The sequence below is a fragment of the Epargyreus clarus genome, unplaced genomic scaffold, assembly GCF_041222505.1.
Source record: "Epargyreus clarus isolate Ecla_fem2 unplaced genomic scaffold, WU_Ecla_fem_2.2 ptg000015l, whole genome shotgun sequence".
In the NCBI taxonomy this organism is placed as follows: Eukaryota; Metazoa; Arthropoda; class Insecta; order Lepidoptera; family Hesperiidae; genus Epargyreus; species Epargyreus clarus.
This window is the reverse complement of record NW_027332223.1, coordinates 8,028,132-8,048,465: the sequence shown is the minus strand read 5'-3', so window position 1 is coordinate 8,048,465 and position 20,334 is coordinate 8,028,132. Positions and strand designations below refer to the sequence as shown.

The following is a 20,334-nucleotide window of genomic DNA, read 5'->3' as shown; positions in this document are numbered from 1 at the left end:
ACATTTTTTCATTCCTTTCCTTTTTCAAAACACTGTATAATACAATAAATGCTGTTTAATAATGAAACAATGCATCTATCCTAAATTACCTTGTAAATTTGAAATGGACGGATATTATACTAATTATTGATTAATCTGAGTTCCACAGTATGAGTACTGAGGATCCAGCATTGTTTCAACAAATAAAATTACATGTTGAGTTTCAACATTTTTTTTAAATACACACAAAGCCAAATGCTAAAAGACAACATTAATATTTTGTATCATTGTATTATGTATGCAAAACAACAATGAAATGGAAAAATATTTTTTAAACAATATTTCATGTCAATCAGAATATTAAAATAACGCACATTTTATTATAAATATCCTATTAAAAACATTTCGTTGGTACAGTATGTCACAATACATGCGACTATAGATACCCCATGATTTGCCATCAGGGCCGTGGTTATATTCTAATTAATATTGATACACAAACAACATGAGTCGTCAATAATTGCATTCGCAGCTCGTTCGGGGTACACCTCATTGAACGAAAGCGGTCGTCCTATGCCGCGGCGTGACTTCGCCGCTTGGCGCAGGGTCTGCGGGCCTCGAGGGATCCCTCCTTGCCCGGGCAATCTCCTCAGTGGGTAACACTGCCCACCGGTGTTGTGGGCTGCCGTGAGGCAGTACACCTCATTCTGCTCCACATGTATGGATCAGTCAAGGTTTTAATGTCATAAAATTTATGAGAGAAGTAAAGAAGTGAGATCTTAAATTCATTTAATGACATTTTCATGATACTATCAAAGCACATAACGCCAATGTATATTTAAATTTATTGCGATTTTCATAAATGCCAACGGAATAAAGGGCGGAATACGTCAACCTGCGCACGATTGAAAATACTGTTAAAAACTACGGGAAATGCAAATTTGAGCGGGCGCAGGCGATTATTAATTTCGATGCAAATTATGACTGTAAGGAACAATTACGTCAAAATTTATAGCTCGCATCTCGGGCGTCGTAGAAGAGCATTATTGTGGTATGGCGGTCAGTCGAGCCCTTGCTGCATGAGAGTGTGTAGGTCGCGGAAGGCGGCGCCGAGGCGGCCCTGCAGCGTCTGTCGCTTGAGCAGGAAAGCGCGCACGTCGAGCAGCAGGCGGTGGATCTGTGCGCACTTGGCGTAGCGCTCCTCACGCGGGATATCGACGCCCAGCGTGCGAACCGGCGCGCTCACGTTCGCGCGCACCACAGATGAGAAGTTGCGCACGATCAGCCGCAGCGCGTTGCAACCGCATTGCATGTACCTGTATTGATATTCATTATTACCTTAAACTCTACACAATCTTCATTTCTTAATTAAGGGGTAGAATGGTGTAAAAATACCTAAAACCTACTTACTATGAGGAGCAAAAATATTTAATTTACATATCTATTTAGAAACTATATAAGCTATACATGGTAATATTTAATATTAGTAAATAAATATATACTTACGATTCATATTTACTTTGCAATAGTTCATAAATTTTAGGAAGCATCAAAAGGCAAATGTCCAAGTTCCACAGAGATCTGCAAATATAAAATCCATGAGCTTCATAAGATCAATGGTAAATAGTAGTAAATACATCATTGAACATTCTCGTGTTCTATCACTTACGGTTTATGAGCCATGACGTTTAAAATATCCAGAATGACTGATGTATCTTCAAGTGCAATCACTGATTCTAGTGCAGTCTTTAAATTTTTATTTATTCGTACTGAGTGGAATATCTGCAATATGAGGTAGAATAAGTTCAGATTATTTTTTTTTTTGGTACAAATGAATAATCATTAATTTCTGTATGCAAATATTTATTAATTAAACAACAATAAGTCCTAAGACATTTCTTTTTAATGGGCGTTTAAACTCTAAAGTAATTACTAACTAAAATAACATAAGAAATCATCTATAATGTAATTTTACATTTAGTGTATCTAAAAGATTATATAAGTATCAATCACAAACCAGTCACAAGTTTTTGTTAAAAGTTCTATTTATAGGGAGTATCATGCACTTTTCCGACGAAAGTAAGTGTAGTAAGTGTAACGTTGCGAACCTGCAGCGCCCGCTGTCGCGCGCACAGCACGGCCATCATGGAGTCGTGTCCGCGCATCATGACGCCGAGCACCTCCTGCTCGCTGGGCGCCGCGCCGCCGCAGCCGCGCGCCCGCGCGCCGCCCGCACGCTGACAACCAACAAACACATTTATATTACAAGAATTACTTACGTACAGTCCGCGTAAAACTGCGGGTCCGCTCTGAATATAGAAGTGAGTCGCGTGGCCATAGCAAATTGTATGACTACACCTGCTCGCAACAACTTCAGAGCGGAATAGCAGTTTGGCGCCGACTATACTCACGCTCGCATTCTGGCCACATATGGACCGTTTATTTTGAAAGTGGTGTAAGTCCATTTTCTTTTGTTTCGAGAAAATTAAAGGTTACTATATTTGTTGATTTAAAAATACAGGCAAATCATATGAGTTCTGGCATTGTTTCTATTGTTTTATCAACATTTAATTTGTTTATATAAATTTGTTTTTGGCTAATTAGTCTACGACAACACATATTTATGTGCTGTAAATGGACTTACACCACTTTCAAAATTAGACAATTGTAAAAATCGTTTAATTTCAATTTTGAAAAATCAAATTTCGCTTAAAATATTATTTATCGCATTTTAATATAATTTTGTTTACAAATACGCATAACATTACATACAATTTTATTTTAGATGGTAATTACATTGTCATTACAAGATACTGATTACAAGAATTTACTTATTCTCTGCATGTGGTAGTGTTTCATGCATGATGCACCGGTAGTATATAAGGTAGTAGACGCTTCATGCCTTTGTATTTTTAATCGTAATCAGATTGCGGATTTTTCTGCAAGAAGATGGCGCTACTGTTGTTTTTGTTGTTTTTTTAATTCGCCAAAATACGGGCAAAGATCAGGAGTCATACAGCCTTGTCGTATTTATTTTCTTCTCACAGGTTATGCGCTGTAACATTTTCTAATACATTTCTTTACTTTTTTAATATCTATCTTTTAACTTACGAGTAGTGGAAACACGGAGGGGAAACAATGCAAATCGTCCGCGGGTGAAACCGCGGGACACATCTAGTATAAAATAAATGAAAAATAACAAAACACTGATCGGCATCCATCTGCTATGCCACCTACCTTTGTCAATTGGACTTACACCACTTTCATAATCGATGATTATGCAATTTCATTTACCGACCGATTTTAAGTTGTACAAAACATGGGATTTTTTTGAGAAATTAAACACGGACTAGTTATATATAAAAAAAATACATTAAATTAAGCATGAATCACGTGATAGCTCATTTTTCTCAAAAATGGACTTACACCACTTTCAAAATAAACGGTGCATATATTGATTGATATTCGCTTTTTTGTTTAGTTATCCAAAATGAAGTAGTAATAAGAAAAAAACTAGTAATTAAGCACAATCTATATATGTACTTAATTATTACCACATTTTGGGAATTGGATAAACCGAAAATTTTGATACTTTCGACAAATGGACAACCTGCAGTATTAAATTTTATTATTTGTCGAATATGTATATAAAGTAAAGTATAACTACTTACCGGAAGAAATTCATCTAAATCTAAGCCGACAGGCCTGTCAATAGCAAAGGGGACGAATTCTGGTTCAGGTTCAGTATTGGCGGTTTCAACGCTCCGCGACACTACCACGTTTTCTCGACCACCACTGTCGACTCCCCTTCTAAAACATGTGTCAGTTATAAACATATTATGACGTATGAGATATACATGCTCATGCAATAAGTATTCCATAGAAACTTAATACTTAATATTTACAAATAGGACGAATTTTCGATAATCTTGATTGTATTTCATTCCTTATTGTATCTTAATGTTATAAATATGTAAATGACAAAAATTATAATTAATATTTCACACAGGTACCTTGTATTTTGGCTAGACGTTCTCGTAAATGATAATGACCGTGGACCTAACGATGGAGGGCCTAATGATATTTCGCTATTACTTGGACGAAGGTTGTTGCTGGCTGAAAAAAATAGGTATGTTAAAGATTTCAACATATAGAATGAAGACAAATGCAACAAATACACAATAACAAAACTAGTTAATTGTATGACTTTTAGTTACTGTCTAGACGTAAATTATATAAATAAATTATTAACTGGATGATAATTTACATATAATGTGGATAAGAAAATAAATGAATAATGATAAACCATGGCCCAAAAAGTCTATCTTATGTTATTAATCTTGCACTGGAATGTGGACATGTCTAGTGGCACCCCCAATTAGTTTTTAATAAATTAAACTTATTTAATTAATGCCTCCAAATTCTATAAATACGATGTATTTATTTGTTATAAATCTCTAAGTTTATAGTTTTGAGGCAAGATACTTAAGGACACTTTGTATGTCTAAAAAATGAATAACCAACACATATTAAACATATACAGCATTTATATTTAAAAGCTATACACTGAAAATGCAACTCACGTATATCGGATGATGATTTAGTCTCTTTGTATGAGTTGTGTCGATTAAGCGTAGTCGTAGTTAGAGCATTAGAAGCGAATTCGCTTGCAGGTGCGTCTGCTGCTGTGAACACCACCTCGTCCTTATTGCTGTCCATAATTCCTGTTAAGCATGTAGCCATTGTATAACCCGACAAGAAGCAAGCTTTTTTAACGATGCTAAGGAACCACATAGTATATTTACATTGAATCAAATTTATGAAGCACATCACATAAAAATATATAACAAAAATGACTACTGAAGTATTTTTTCATATTTTATTTAAGCATTGAATTTGTTCCTGTGAGGTCACAATGCAACCTTATTACATTCTAAAGTGTGGTTGCAGACTTTTATATAACATTATATAAGCTTTCTTAACACATGTGCTGGATATATATACTTTTTAACTCCCATGAATACCCATCCTGCACAGAGAAATATAGATGTTTTTAAGCGTTTTCAAAGCTGACCATAAGTAGAAGGGAAGCATCTAAAATTTGCAGACAAACATTTTCAATTTTTCTACCTTTCTATATTAAAGATAAAGACTACACCTTTCTCTCCTCTTGTCTCAAGCTAACCTATTTATTTAACTCAATGTATCCTTTGGTCCTTCATATGTATTTAGTAATTTTATCATTTCAACATATTATTTTTATAAACCTTTATATTTAAAGCAACCCTTCAAGTGAATGCCAATACTCACTAGTGTAAATCTCGGACTTCTTCTCGAGCACAGCATAGTGTTCCTTGGAGGTGGGTATGCGCGAGTAGTGGTCGGGGCGCTGGCGCTGCGGCGGCGACGGCTGCGGCGGCGGCCGCGACAGCTCGCGCAGGGACGTGCTCGCACCGCTCTCCAGCTTCGGCAACGGCTCTGGGAACATATACCATCATACATATTGGTAGCGGATTGGTGCGAAGTAGTAGATAATAATAATTGTTATTTATTTATTTCAGACACTTAAAATCCATATCAATATGTTAGTTACATTATATTAGGTATTTAATCTATTATAGAAATGTTCGGATAATGTATGAGATAAGGACAAATTTATTATTTCACCATTATCCGAACAAACCATTTAAACAGCTGGCTATCGCATCTATTTTCTATAGTATTCAAAATGGTGTTGGTGCTCCCGCGGACCCTGTGTACAAGTGAGGCGACTTTCTTACGCATGCACACGAAAAAATCATCCACACGCGCCTCTGCGAACATGCCAGAGGCACTGCAGTGCCGCGGGAGTTCTAACAACATCCTGAATGCATGATTTTAGTTTTAATCGTTCTTAACTTAATAGCATGAATTTCCGCAAAGTAACGCCTGATATAATTAAGTATATGTGGAAACAATGATATTATTTAGTGGAGTTTAACATTCATTTATAATGTGAGGGGTCTCCACATGACATATTAATCTTACTAGAGCTTGATTACAGATAAGTTACTGCATTCCAGTAGTAAGTCGAAATGCCTCATAGCAGTATTTCGGCCTTGCCACGCTCTTCAAATCAAGTATGATAAGACAGAATAGAGTACCCTTTCATGATTTATGTTACAATGTCACAAAAACAGGTTTACCTGACATTGAATAATCTTCAGATGACAAGCTGGTTGCTGGTGGGGGAGTCCTTGTCACTGTAAAAAAAAAATCTTTATTGTAACAGTAACTTTTTACATCAGGCGCGATGTGGGAAATATTACACCTAAGACAGTGGCCCAAAGCCCCTACTTACATGCTCTAGAAGGGCGGAAAATTTCAGTGTAGTCATTAAAATTGGGTATAACAGCACCTGAATCCTCATCAGCTTCAGTCCCTGATGTTGATTCTTCTGCAGTTTTTTCGTCGAGGATAGTTGGCTTATGCAATACTGTAATAATAATACAATTTATAGTATCACAAATAGAAATCTATGGGTTACGGGCAATTTCTTCAAAACAATATAGTGCAGTGTTAATATAAAAAATAAATACTAGAGTGTAAAAATAGATATAATATAAATTATTTATGATGTTACAAAGACCTGAAAATACAGTTCACTTGATTTTACAGGACAATCAATAATTATGGTGTTTATTTGTTGATAGTAAATGAAATAATTGTAGTTTTAGAAGATTTAATTACAAGTAGCAAATGATCATGCAGTCAATCTGGCAATAGACTATCATATACTTTTTTGTTATTAAACACTAAGTTTTAGATCTCAAGTATAAATAAAGTCCAATAAAATAATCTGTTGCATTAGTTTCAACCCAAAATACACATACAATATCATTATTACAAGGGAGAATGATGTGCCATAAATTTGTACTCACCTACACATGACAGGCCCCCAGTCGTTAACTTATTATTAAAATAAATTATTATTTAATTGTTTCAGATGAGAACAATTTTATTGCTTACCTTCTTTAGGTGGTTTTTCTTTTGAAAAGCTTTTACGGACAGTATGGCCTTTTTGGAATGGGGAGAGATCTCTTACATTGGGTGTGGCAATTGGTGGTGGGCCACCAAAAGGGTGGACCTTGTTCAGATCAACAACTGATAATACTACATAGGTCGAATGAAAAGATGCTGCTATCTGTAAAATTGAAATTGTGTTTATTAACTGATGTGAAACCTTATGCTGTATATATTTTGAAATAGACAAATTAGAAAATACTCATAGATCAAGATTACCACAACTTAAAAACTAGATTATCTTCGAAGAAGTATAAAGATAGAATAGTAAAGCTAACTAAATACAATTTGAACTTACAAGTTGAGTTTGAGCAACAGTCATATCATGAATTTGTCCCCAGTGGCCTGGCACTGTATCCAGCACCCTGGCTGGCTCCCAGCCGATCACATGCAGACCATCATTACCACAGCCTAGTAGTGTTGTACCATCATCACTAAATGTCATATGTCTGTAAAACATACATTAAATTTGATTTAACATACATATTTTTGTCAAAGATCCACAATTAAGAACTTCAACAAATAAATATAGAAATTTAGAGAATCCTATCCCTATCCCTTTTTTGTTATACAATTATGTAACGAGGTAGATATTGTTAGAAAAAAAAAATATGTTGTGTAATCTAAATCACCTTGGTCCACCCAATGACCTGAAATTTTAATGACAAGAGAGAACAGATAAAACAGCTCTATATTTACCTAATAGATGTGTTTTTTTGAAATCAAGAGAGAAGGAGACAACACTTTACCTAACAGATGTGTTTTCCTTTTCAAATTTAGAGACCAATTGGAACTTTTCCATGTCCCAGAAGTTTACAGTTCTATCAGCACCACAGCTGGCTAACAGAAACTCATGGGGATGGAATTTCACACACGTAACTGCAGCTGTGTGCTCCATGAACTCTTGCAACACTTTACCAACTCGAACATCCCAAACCTTTACTAAACCTAAAAAAAATTTCACATTATAAAAAATTTGATGTGAATCATTAAAACAAATATTTCACTCCATAAGTAGTTTAGCTGTAGGAACTAGTATTGTTTTGCTCTAAGTACCAGCAAACAACAGACCTTGTAGTCAATGAAATCAGTGTTAATCTACTATGATCATCACCATTAATGGTTATATCTGATACCAGTTAATAATTGCTATGAACCATAATTATGATGCATGTACTTACTCAACTTACTAATGTCACATTTTATTTGATCATACTTATGTTATAGATAGGTAACTGATATTGATAAATGGAAAACATAATTTTGTATTATTTGATTTTCATCACAACAAAATATTTACCATCTTCACAAGCAGATGCTATCCATTGTCCATCGGGACTGAACTGTAGGCTATTGACAGCAAGCCGGTGACTTGAATAAGTCACAATACAGCCTCTTTTTCTTGTGTCCCATAATTTAATATTAGTGTCACAGGATCCTGTAGTCAGATAATCACCATATGGGTGAAAGTCCATGCATTTTATAGCTCCTTTGTGGCCAGTAAATGTTCGCAATAATTTAGCAGCTTCCAAGTCCCATATTTTCAATGCCCCTGTTTGGGACCCAGCACATACAAGATCTTCAGAATGTCCAAAGCACACACATTCCACTGGAGTTGTGTGACCACTTAAGCTCTAGAAACAGAGGTATATTTGTCAATCACATTTTATGAACCTGGATTAATTTGCAGACATAGTAAGCAAATAGAACGCAGATAGAAGAATAATACGGATAAGAGTGGGGATCTCTGTAAAATATACTTGATTTAATTTAAATGAATATAAACATATTTTTAATTTTACTGCATTCCTTATGCACTGTTCTGTTTAACACTTTCTACAAGTACGTACCATTAAACAACTTTGCCTTCCTATGGCCCATAGATTTACTTTTTTATCATCACCTCCAGTTGCTAAGACTTGATTGGATTTGTGTCCCATTGCAAGGCAGTTGACATTTGCCTTGTGGGCGACGAATTCCTCTGCAATATAATTATTACATTAGTTTCCAAGTAATTGGTTAATAATAATCACAACATATTGTATGAAACATACGTAATTTCCATGATCTTCTTACGGTTTCCATTGTAACATTCCGTGAACGTAATATTTAACCTTATATGGATGCGGATTTTATTTTTACAAAATATCGATTAGACTTAACATGATCATATTATCCTGAAACATACACAAATCAATACTAGAAACACCAACTGAAAACAAATTTTAATTGAAAAAGTTGTAAAAGGTTGTCTGTTGAGATAAAAAGATTTTTTGTTGATTTTTTTAATGTGTTGAGTACTTGAATCAATGTTGCCAGATGATACAGAGTACAGACTTGAAGTTACCTTGCGTAAACTTTTTCTAAAGATCCTTACGCTATAAATTTAAATAACTTATTTAGTATATTACCTATGTCATAGCTTGTTTCTTTGCAAAACTAAGTGTTTTTTTAAGTAAATGTTTTTTTTATTTATTGATGAATCAAACATCGGTTTCGATATTCCTATCGATTTCATACATCGATGCCTTTAATCATCAATTTATATCGATCCTAGAAAGGTGCTGCCCTAAAGTATAGTTTGACATTTGATTTTGAATTGACAGTTGACTTGACATTGAAGTAAAATATTATGTCATACTCATATGACATTTGTGATTAGTTTTGAATATAAATAAATAGTTATTTTTTTACAGATTACACTGTTTTCATTTAATTTCTATCTTGTTTTTGCTGTTATACTGTTATTACCTAGCTTTAAATTCTTACATTTGCAATGACTTTATACATGACTTGTTTGCAGAAAAGCTTAAATTCAGCTGCGCATATTATAAGATTGCAAATGCGATTAATTCATTATGTGCAAGGTCAGGAACCTGAGCCAAAAATAAGGGAATATTTTTATTATATTGATCATCAGGGCATGGTAAGATATCTCTGATCTAGATTCTGTAAGACATCAAAGTACTAAATAAAATGAACAACAAATACTAAATTTGCTATTTCAGTTGTTTTTAGATGACTCTAAAATGAAGAATTTCACATCGTGTTTTAAGGAGAAAAAGTTTTTGGAATTCTTCTTTAAGCGTATACGTATAAATAAAACGGGAAGATATCAAGAAGAGTTCCCATTTATATCTCTTTGTGGTAGGGAGAGAAACTATATTAGATGTGATGATCTCCCAATAGTATACACACATGTTATAGAAAAACAACCTCCCGAGAAAGACATTTTAACATTTGGGTATGCAAGTGATTTATTGAAAACTGACTTTATACCAGATAAAATTTTTATGCTACCCACCACAGGAAGAGTGTATCATCCTGCTGATGAAAAGTATGGTGGAATTGGTTTAGTCAGATCAAAGTTATCAATAGAATTGAGTAAAAATTTCACGTTTTCAAATGGAGAATCTGAACCGCCAACACATTTTACTTGGAAAGGTGAGATGTATCAACTGGACCATATGTGGTTTTATAATAACATTAAAAAACATAATATAAAGATTCGTTCTGATCCAGATTAACTTTTAAAGACATGAACCTGAACGCACTACTTGGATGATAATGATTATTATAGTAAATTTTAATTTATTACTATTATTGAAATTTGATAAGCTATATTTATGCGAGATGATATGCTCAATTGAGTAGTATGTAAGGATAGTTTAATTATTACAAGAAATGTTATATATTCAATTTAATATTCATGTATATATAGAAAATAAATTAGTAAAGTTTAAAATTTTATAAATAAATATATTTTTTGCAATTTGTTTTAATTTTACTTAAATATCATTTTAGAAATTATTCACAGGAATTTATTACTGTTTATTGTACATTCTTATACATATATGACTTAGGGAATATTAAATAGAACATCAATTGCATTGGGAAAGGATAGGGAACAGCTAAAACAGTAAATTAGTATAGTCTGCGCTAAACTGCTAGTCCACTCTGAAGTTGTTGCAAGCAGGTTTACTCATACAATTTGTTATGGCGATGAGATTCATTTCTATATTCAGAGAGGACTAGCAATTTTATGCAGACTATAATGGTTTATAAAAAGCCTTTTAATATGTTGTACTGTTTAATGTAATAAAATAAATTCATTATGACAGTTTGTAAATTCATAACATTGCATTATTAATTAATGTAAGCTTTTTTTAAAATCAACATTTCAATAGATATTTGCAATAATTCAATAATGTATAAGTATGATTATCATTATTACTTAATTCCTTTAAATTACTTTGATCATGTGTCATTTTCGCAGTTTATATCACAGATTTGTAATTATGGCTAAATAACATTCAATCAGTCATATATATAATAATTTGTGCAAAGCCTCTGATAAAATTAATAATCATTACATTTCTTCCTTAGAAAATGATTCAAAGGACCCTTGATGCACCCATGAGAAGCCATGAGAGTTTTCATTCAGCGTTGGAGCCTTAAGCATAATATTTTTAGCTGTTTCATGTATACTGGGGTCATATGGCTTAAACGTAATATAGTGCTTGTCTTCTGTCGGAGGATCATCATAAATACGGTTGATGCTGGAAGTTACACATTCCTTTACCTTTTCCATGAATTGCTTTTTGTTGGTTTTGAAGCTAAAAAATAATATGAATTTATGATTAATACATATTTATACAGTTTTTGGAGTTTAGTAGAATCAAATTATTTGTTTCTTATTCTTTCATGTTATTTACTTAGGATCTATTGACAGTATCATCATATATCTTTTATAAATACTATTATACATCCTTGCATCTTAAACTACAACTAATCCCATTACATCAGATGGAATATTAATTAAAAAGTTAGTTATATAATGTACAAATATTCACACTTACTTGAGAGATGCTTCTATATTGGCTGGTGCTTTCATGTTCAGATTGTGGAATATCCAGTGTGTATATTTTAGTATTTGCCAAATGCGGTTCTGTTTTTTATCCCACTGAGGGAAAACTTCATTTAGATTGAGGGCCCCATTATTTGCATCCACTGCTGGATGATATAGTTGTGATGTGAAAGTTAACACCTAAATTGTAAACAAATCATTATGGTTTGTGACAAATTGAAAGTTATTGAGTACAATTATAAGGGAAAAGTATTGTAATAGTGTGACAATGGTATTATTGCCACACCTATTTCATAATATAAAGCAGTTCTTGTGTGTTGGTGGAAAAATGTGGGTGCACATGTTGTGAGAATCTTACTCCTAAGGAATAGCAACACGTTTGTAATTGGTTTCAGATGCAATCCTTGTTTTATTTAGAGTTGTTAACAGGTATTCATGGGTAGAAGTGACCATTTAACATACTGCATGTGTACTGCATACTTCTTTACAACTTTATATGTGAATATATGTTATTTATTAACTTACTGGAACTTTATCATCTGGGAATTTTTCAGGCAAAGTCAATGTGAACCTGAACACTCCACCTTCATATATGCCAGATCTTACAAAAATAACACCATACCATACTGTAACATAATATTGAGTACATTATTACAGAAACAAACTTATAGTGGAATAGACACAAAAATATTACAATAAGAATTGTATTTATATCAAGTGACATTGTGTAGTTAACTTTTTTATTCATTGAATTATCTAAACTGATTAAAAGGCACAAAAGCTAAACGGACCACAATTTTGGGGTATTTATTGGTTTAATAAATCACTTACATAACGAATTTTCATATGAAGGTATAACGTAAATTCCTTGTAAGTTTTCAGTTTGTAGCATACGGCTGAAAATAGCAAAATTGTAATTGTAAATTGTAATAAACTGACTCTGATTAGGTTTGATGCTATTGACATTATTAAAGATGTAACGACTTAACAGATCATGAAGACATAAAATAATTAATTTAGGAATATAAGCAAAAGTATCAAAAACGAAAAACGGTAGAAAAGTTATTTAAAACTTACTATTCGGCCATGATAATGTATTCCTGATGGAATACCGAATAAAGTTCATTCATTTCTTTTGAATTACTGTTATTTTGTTCATTCATTTTTAACTTTACGTTAAGTAATCTATGTGTACATAAATAGGACGTAGGTAATTTATATTTACTTTTAGTTTCTATAATTTCTTTTAGTTATAGTTACACTACTGACTTAACACTATTGACAAATTAGTCTAATTTGACAGCTTGCTGCTTGACGTTTCAATAGCGATTGACATATCCTGTATACATAGATTAGTAAAGATACTTCGCCGCCTAGAAATTGAATGAAGCCACAAAAGGCTGATTTGTCAGTTATTTTTTTTGAATTCTTGACAAATAAAAAATATTTTTAGAGAAAATTTACTAATAAATAACTAATACTGTGTAATTTACAAACTGAAAAATATTTACAATTATAATGAAACTTATAGAAAATTAAATATAATAAAATAAAGTATAGGTAAATATAAAACAACTTATTTACAAAATGTACATATATACAAAAATTAAAAACAAAAACGCTACCATAAAAAATTGTCACCATCACTGTCTTTGGGCAAAATTTACATAATAAATAAACAAGTATTTCAAATATTTTAGGGAAATTTTAGCACGGAGACGTGGCAAAACTTTTTTACGCAACTATTTCAAATCTCAAAACTGGTTACATTTTCTTGTTAGGAGTGAATAATCTTTACTAATCTATGCCTGTATATAATAATACTCTATGGATTGACGTTGGTGGTATGTACCAGTGTTAACAACTCTCAAAAAGATTTATGCCTAAACCTAAGTCAAAACCCCCTAAAATTGCCTCAATTTTTTGAAATTTCTCTTAAAAATATGTTTAATAAAAATAATATATAAATATAATTATGCTATATATAAAATAAAAGTAATATGTAGCAATATTCCTAAATTTTCTTTATTTATAAATTATCTAATACGCTATAAATTATAACAATTTATTCTGAAGAGTCCGCATTTTTAAAATTATATACATTGACATTACATAAACTTAACATTTTTGAAGATGGATTAAATGTAGAGCATGATCCACCATTTATTTGAATATAATTTATTGATCATATTTGAATGACTATTATTGGATTGAATAGTTCTATTATATTCAGTATACAACCCCTAAACATATAAAATTGTACGCGAAGAGTCAAGCAAGACGGGACTTCATACCCACCGGTCTCTCATATGCCGCGTCTGCGTTTGCAATATGGGGGTGGGTAGGGATTATTCGGGTCTCGAGGGTACCCTCTTTGCCCGGGCAAATTCTCAAGGGGGTGAGTACCCCCCGGATTTTTTAATATTCTTTCATAATAATATAATATTATTAATAATATGATAATATAATGAGACAACATTAAAATTATACCAACCCCGCTGTTTAGCGGGGGGTACGGGACTCGGTCAAATTACCAAGCTGGCAGTCCCCCTCCTGATGGTCGGAGGGAGGAACCAACCCTGGGAGCTCCCGCGGAAGCGGCCGCCCCTCAGGTGGTCGATCGTGAAGAGGCGCGAACCCCTTTAGGTGGGAGTGTGGTCCGGCCTCAGCTCGCTCGTACATCGAGCGAGCGAGGCGGACCACAAAATCCTCCACAGACTGCATTTTAAGGTCGCGCTCCAACACGTCGTTCCTGACGTAGCGACCAGCCCCCACGATCACTCGCAAGGCCAGGTTCTGCTGCGCCTGGAGACGCTGCTGGTTCGACCTAGAGACCAACGCGTACCATGCCGGCGCCGCGTAGGTGAGTCGGGAACGAATGTAGGTCTTGTAGATACCTAGTTTCGTTCGTACCGGTAACCTGGATGTAAGCACCGGTCGGAGCATCGCTCGGGCCACTCGGGCCTGGTGGATCGAGTGCTCCACCTGCGGGGTCATACGCAACGAGCGATCGATTCTACATCCTAGGTATTTAACATGGGTCTGCCAAGCTACCTCCATTCCCCGGAGACGTAGCGGCGACGGCATAATACGCTTGCGGCTGAATAGTATTGCGACTGTCTTACCGACATTGACAGCCATGCGCCACTTATCCAACCACATAGGTAATAGGTCGAGCAGGCGCTGCATCCTGGCGGCAGCTAGTTCAGCTCGGCGGGATGACGCGAAGTACGCACTGTCGTCTGCGAACAACGCGAGCATAACGTCCCGTTCCCACTCCTCCAGGTGACCGCGAAGGGTGGGAACGTCGTTGGTGTATAGCGAGTAGAGCCATGTTAGATGCATGTTAGATTAATAGTCTCTTAAACATTTCGACCCAGATTATAGAAGAGTCGGTAACTTTATATAGGTGGTGTGGCATTTGGGTTGTCGTTAACCAAAGAGTATAGTAGTCCATATAGGAACCGTTAACAAAGGTTTCCCCCTCGAAAACAAAAAAAGGTGTATAAACATATAGCGTTATGTTAAAAAACTATTAAAATTATTTCATTATACTTAGTATCATTATGTATTTTTATGATGTGTTATTTTCAAATATTAAGTACTCATAAAATCCCTGGCAAGTAAGATTTTCTGAGTTACTCTAAAAAACAAAAAGAACGGTTCTTGACGTTGGAGTTGTATTTTGAGCGGGAATATTGGCGGGAATAATAAAAGTTGTAATAATACACAGGTACATAAGATTGAGTGTATAATTAAAAATTTGGCGATAGTAATGAATTTGCGATATTACATCGACGTGTAGTCCTTACGTAATGAAATGATGCATGAGTGAGCGACCCTCGTGCGAGCACCTGATGACGGGATCAGCCGACGCGCGCTCTCAATTAGCCGGGATTATCCCACACGTGTCTCTGGATTACGGCTAAAGCTCCTCGTCTCTATTCAAATACTTGATTAATAATTCTTTATTGATTTCGTGTACCCGGATTTTTGGGGAAGTTTCATATTAGGTAACATACCTCCTCTGAATTTGGATATAGGTAGATATTTCTTTTAGGTATTTTTTTATTAAATGGGCTAAGTACCAGTCATAGATTAGTAGTACCAATTAATAACATTTTGCAGTTTATTTTTTGTTTGGTAGCTATAAATGATATCGATATTGGTAGGCAAAACTTTGGATACATTGTATCAGGTAACAAATGTACATAGATTAGTAAAGATTACTCACTCCTAACAAGAAAATGTACCCAGTTTTGAGAATTGAAATAGTTGCGTAAAAAAGTTTAGCCACGTCTCCGTGCTAAAATGTCCCTAAAATATTTGAAATAATTATTTATTTACTAGTTTTTGCCCGCGGCTTCGCCCGCGTTTATAAATATAGCATACTAACATACATAAAACTGAAAATTCGTACCTTCAACTTTGCTAAAGATCATCACTTGATCAAATGCATAGTTTACGATTCAATCCTTACTAATAATATCGATTAAAATAATCGATGTTTTGGGCCCAAAAGATCGATTCTCCGATTAATCGATCTTAGATCGCCATCCTTAGTTCCCGTGGGATTTCCGGGATAAAAACTATCCTATGTCCTTTCTCGGGTCTCAGACTATCTTTGTACAAAATTTCATTAAAATCGGTTCAGTGGTGTAGGCGTGAAGAAGAGACAACCAGACAGACAGACAGAGTTACTTTCGGATTTATAATATTAGTAAAGATTATATAAATTACGCAGTATTAGTTATTTATTCGTAAAATATATCTTAAAATGCTTTTATTTGTAAAGAATTTAAAAAAATAACTTACTAATAAGCAGTTTGTGGCTTCATTCAATTTCAAGGCGGCGAAGTATCTTTACTAATCTATGCAAATGTAAATTACTTATAAATTAAAAAATCTTCAAATTTTCTATAATGATTATGGACGAATTTCGACAGTCAGGCTAAAACTTGTTCTCAATATTACTAATTGAGCGTGGAAGACGTTTAGATTATTAAGCTTATTAGGTTTTTTACCTAGGTATAGGTATGGACAAGAGTCTTAAGTTGATTCTGGCATTTTAATACTTTTATTAACATTTATTTGGTATTTAAATCAAGAAATATAGGTATAACATGAATTTAATACGTATTATCTATGATAGTAGTTCCTCAGATACCGAATTACTTTGCTGCGCTCTATTTTTTCCATCTGGCTTTATATGTTCTCTTTATTATAAACAAACAGTCAATAATGTTTTATGCAGTTGTCTAGATGTTTTACGACGGCAGTTTCGTTCGTAGAAAACAGACGTTAATACGAGGAAACATATGGATAAGATGGCGCTTCTCGCTTTCAAAGTGCCGCTGCTGGATCATAAAACTCTCCCATTTGATGTATGCACTGCAGTCATGTAATTACGTCCGTTGGATAAACAAACAGCTTAAATTAGCATTTGACTTGTCGAGTCAAACGTATCAATAAACGTTTACAAAATGTGGTACGACGTTCTAAATTACATATTTAAGTACAAGCTTTTTCCCTGGCGCTCTACATCCGTTGTTGAATAAGTTCGGTAATACGAAATGAAATGTATGCGTAAATATTCTCAATGACTTTTAGGACATTTTTTATTGTATTAGTTAATTAAAGTTACATCAGCGGTCCAAAACCAATTCGCACATTATCGCATATTAATATAAGTATAGATACGCAATGCAACTGTGAGATATAAAAGCGGAGGTAAATATTATTTTCAACTTTTATTTGAATCTATCCAAATGATAGGTAATTGCAGTGATAATTGAATGTAAGTTATGTATCATTAGAAGGTATCTGTGTTATAAATTTGCAATAGGCATTCAGGTATATGCTCATTCACCTACCTGACTAACTATTTCTCATGGAAACTCAACTTCACACAATAATATTAGGTACCTATATAAAATGTCCTTTGTGTCACATATAATGTATAACTTAGGAGATTATGGCTGAGGTGCGTTACGTCTGTGCTTCTTTTGATATATGCTGTAGATACTAAACATCTTATTCAGTATTCTATAATCTAAAAAAATGAAAAGTAAGTAAATACGATTACAGATCATACTAATCATGTAGGTACGCTTCATAGGCTTACGCCTTAAATTGTAGAGCAAATAAAGAGAATGTAATTTATTTAATAAGTTTCATGTGCAGTGTAGGGTTTCCCTTGACACGCAGACCGCCCGGTCTCGTATCACACTTGAGTGACGCCGGCGTAAGACGCATGCGTGCGGCTTCCCTCCCAAGGATGCTCGGTGACTGCCCTAAGCACAGAGAAACTTTCAAGGCGGCACCGCTTTTGACATAATTGTACGTATCTTCTCTATATTTTAAGTAAGTACGTTTCTTTTGATCAGTAAGTTTAAGATCTGTCTGTCAACCTTAAAAATACTTTGAGCCCCAATCGCTAGTAATTAATGTTGCAACAACTTTCTTTAATTTTTTAATTAACAACAATGTATTCTGTATTTTTTTGCATAGCCAAAGTCCATAAGTAAGTAAGTACCTATACATTGTGTTCTAGGAAATCTTCCCGGCGCGAGTTCGATTCTGTTGATTGGCTATCTTTCAAGTTTACGTTACGTTAAAAATGAATGGTTCGTTTAAAAAATTAAGTGCTAATTTACGATGATTGTCACGCTTCGAGGATGAATGTGTCGAGCCTTGTATGGATATTCCTCTTAAAATAATATAAATAAATTGTGTCTATACAATTATTCTGTAATTTTACTAATAAATTGTTTTATAAAGTCTTGATCTAATTCATATAGGCGATAATATGGCTCTATCTCATCCGAAATATGAAATACAAGATAAAGTAAAGCGAATAAATGTTATTTAACACCAGTATCAACCAATTTAAATATATAAATTTTTATTGAGACGGAATCATTTAGATTAAAGTAGCTACTTATGACGAGACGCACCGTGCGCTGTTCCCACGCTTTGCTCGCGGATTACACGGAATGCCCTTTTGGTGCTTCGCTCCTACACTGACCTGCGTTTTTTTGCTTAAAAAGAACAGTCTGATAAATCACAGGGCATTGTACATCAGATCTGGATAACGTTCCCCGATTTTTGTCCAAGTTTTTTGCGAACATCGATCAGGATGATGTCCAATAATGCACGTACCTGCTCAATTTTGACGGTCAAGGTGCCGTACGTCACAATAAAACTAAGATAACATCGCTCTTTATATCTCATACATTTATTTGTATTGCTCAGTTCCGCGTAAAATGTAATTTTACCTATAAGTCTAGTATTGTGATATATCTTAGACACGAACAATAAAAAAAAACAGTTTTTTGTAATCGAGCTCTTATTATGTGGCTTTTATCTCTTAGCTACCATGTTCCTTACGATTGTGCACTAAAATGTAATTGAAAAACAATAGGCACAAGTTCAAAAACACTTTATTTTTTGTGAACCATGAAGGAATATTAAACGGAAACGAATTTAAAACTATTCATTCGTTAAAATGTAGCAATTAACCGTGTGTTCAATGAGCATAAATGTGAGCATTTCCTTCACTAAATTGGGTATAATGAGCGAGGGTGGCGTGGGGTGCGCGGGCGCAGGCACAGGTGCGCCGCGCGTGCAGCGCCGAGTGGCGCGGCAAGCCTCTACACATGAACACCATGTGACGGACACCTAATTACATGTAATTGACCTAACGTGCGTAACAGGAAAGGGATGGTTTATATAACAAGATAACCTATTTAGGTATTTTATCGAACTACATACTATTTTCAGTGAAATACCAATTTTATGAACTCAATAAGCTTTTTTCATTAAAAGAATTGGTTCACAAGTTTTAACTAGGCTTTGTTTCTTATCGTGGTAAGTAACTACGGGACACACAAGAGTACATACTTACATAAAGGGAAAATTTCGATATTCATGCTTGATCCACTGTGGACAGTGTAGGTAAAATATATATTTTTGTTATTTATGTATTTTTTACCTTTTTACATCCCATATTGACTTTAATATCGAACGAACACCGAACAACAACGAATAATAAATACGTTCAATAGCACTACGACTCAAAAGTAGTAATCCTTTTGGAAAGTAGATGTGGACCTATTATGGACTAGGTAGGTATATTATTTCAAAAGGGACATACAAAAGTCAAGGCAAAAACAGAGGCCTTTGTAACATGTTTAATAATGTATATTCAGATTCCAGTTGTTACTTAGCTACGCCACTAAGATTGTTAGTTGTTGGTGATCAAACACACATCCATTCAGGCAAATAAAATTTTACTGTTACTAAATTACAGCTTGTAGGTCAAATTTAGGTGGATGTTAGATATATAAATGTAAAAAGTAGGTATGCTAATGTATATCAAAAGCTAAATGTGGTCTTCACATCTATTACCAGTATGGATATACAGG

The 20,334-nt window shown here is 34.1% G+C and overlaps 3 protein-coding genes across 5 annotated transcripts; 1 reads left to right on the top strand and 2 right to left on the bottom strand.

Moving 5' to 3' along the window:
• Window positions 1-167: 167 nt before the first annotated feature.
• On the bottom strand, window positions 168-9,330 carry LOC140747807 (katanin p80 WD40 repeat-containing subunit B1). Of its 3 annotated transcripts, none has more exons than XM_073080429.1 (17): window positions 9,096-9,330; window positions 8,892-9,022; window positions 8,342-8,675; window positions 7,791-7,989; window positions 7,340-7,490; window positions 6,988-7,162; window positions 6,320-6,454; window positions 6,165-6,221; window positions 5,290-5,457; window positions 4,563-4,703; window positions 3,993-4,095; window positions 3,651-3,786; window positions 2,088-2,216; window positions 1,649-1,761; window positions 1,486-1,560; window positions 681-1,295; window positions 168-527 (listed from the first exon to the last, which is right to left on the bottom strand). In XM_073080429.1, the coding sequence occupies exons 1-16, from the start codon at window positions 9,124-9,126 to the stop codon at window positions 1,040-1,042; spliced, it is 2,334 nt and encodes a 777-aa protein (XP_072936530.1). In that variant the 5' UTR covers window positions 9,127-9,330; the 3' UTR covers window positions 168-527; window positions 681-1,039. The 3 variants fall into 3 exon arrangements, with proteins under 3 accessions (XP_072936530.1, XP_072936529.1, XP_072936531.1); XM_073080428.1 differs by having other exon boundaries at window positions 3,651-3,789; window positions 9,096-9,329; XM_073080430.1 differs by having other exon boundaries at window positions 3,651-3,789; window positions 6,377-6,454; window positions 9,096-9,329.
• Window positions 9,331-9,687: 357 nt separating this feature from the next.
• Window positions 9,688-10,813, top strand: LOC140748000 (UPF0598 protein CG30010). The gene is made up of 2 exons (XM_073080678.1): window positions 9,688-9,967; window positions 10,050-10,813. The coding sequence occupies exons 1-2, from the start codon at window positions 9,818-9,820 to the stop codon at window positions 10,566-10,568; spliced, it is 669 nt and encodes a 222-aa protein (XP_072936779.1). The 5' UTR covers window positions 9,688-9,817; the 3' UTR covers window positions 10,569-10,813.
• A 299-nt stretch (window positions 10,814-11,112) lies between these two features.
• On the bottom strand, window positions 11,113-13,211 carry LOC140747999 (protein crossbronx homolog). The gene is made up of 5 exons (XM_073080677.1): window positions 12,986-13,211; window positions 12,740-12,804; window positions 12,434-12,534; window positions 11,901-12,088; window positions 11,113-11,657 (listed from the first exon to the last, which is right to left on the bottom strand). Exons 1-5 carry the CDS (start codon window positions 13,069-13,071, stop codon window positions 11,411-11,413), a joined length of 687 nt encoding a protein of 228 aa, XP_072936778.1. The 5' UTR covers window positions 13,072-13,211; the 3' UTR covers window positions 11,113-11,410.
• Between the last annotated feature and the right edge of the window lie 7,123 nt (window positions 13,212-20,334).

Excerpts from the sequence above, each read along its gene's own strand:
- LOC140748000 (XM_073080678.1), top strand. The coding sequence starts at position 9,818 with ATGACTTTATACATGACTTGTTTGCAGAAAAGCTTAAATTCAGCTGCG. Across the intron at positions 9,968-10,049 it reads ATATTGATCATCAGGGCATG|TTGTTTTTAGATGACTCTAA; the intron begins GTAAGATATCTC and ends TTGCTATTTCAG.
- LOC140747999 (XM_073080677.1), bottom strand. The coding sequence starts at position 13,071 with ATGAATGAACAAAATAACAGTAATTCAAAAGAAATGAATGAACTTTAT. Across the intron at positions 12,805-12,985 it reads TACATTATCATGGCCGAATA|CCGTATGCTACAAACTGAAA; the intron begins GTAAGTTTTAAA and ends TGCTATTTTCAG. Across the intron at positions 12,535-12,739 it reads TTCATATGAAAATTCGTTAT|TATGGTATGGTGTTATTTTT; the intron begins GTAAGTGATTTA and ends ATTATGTTACAG.
- LOC140747807 (XM_073080428.1), bottom strand. The coding sequence starts at position 9,126 with ATGGAAACCGTAAGAAGATCATGGAAATTAC. Across the intron at positions 7,163-7,339 it reads CTGTTGCTCAAACTCAACTT|ATAGCAGCATCTTTTCATTC; the intron begins GTAAGTTCAAAT and ends TCAATTTTACAG. Across the intron at positions 4,096-4,562 it reads TAAATCATCATCCGATATAC|CCAGCAACAACCTTCGTCCA; the intron begins GTGAGTTGCATT and ends TATTTTTTTCAG.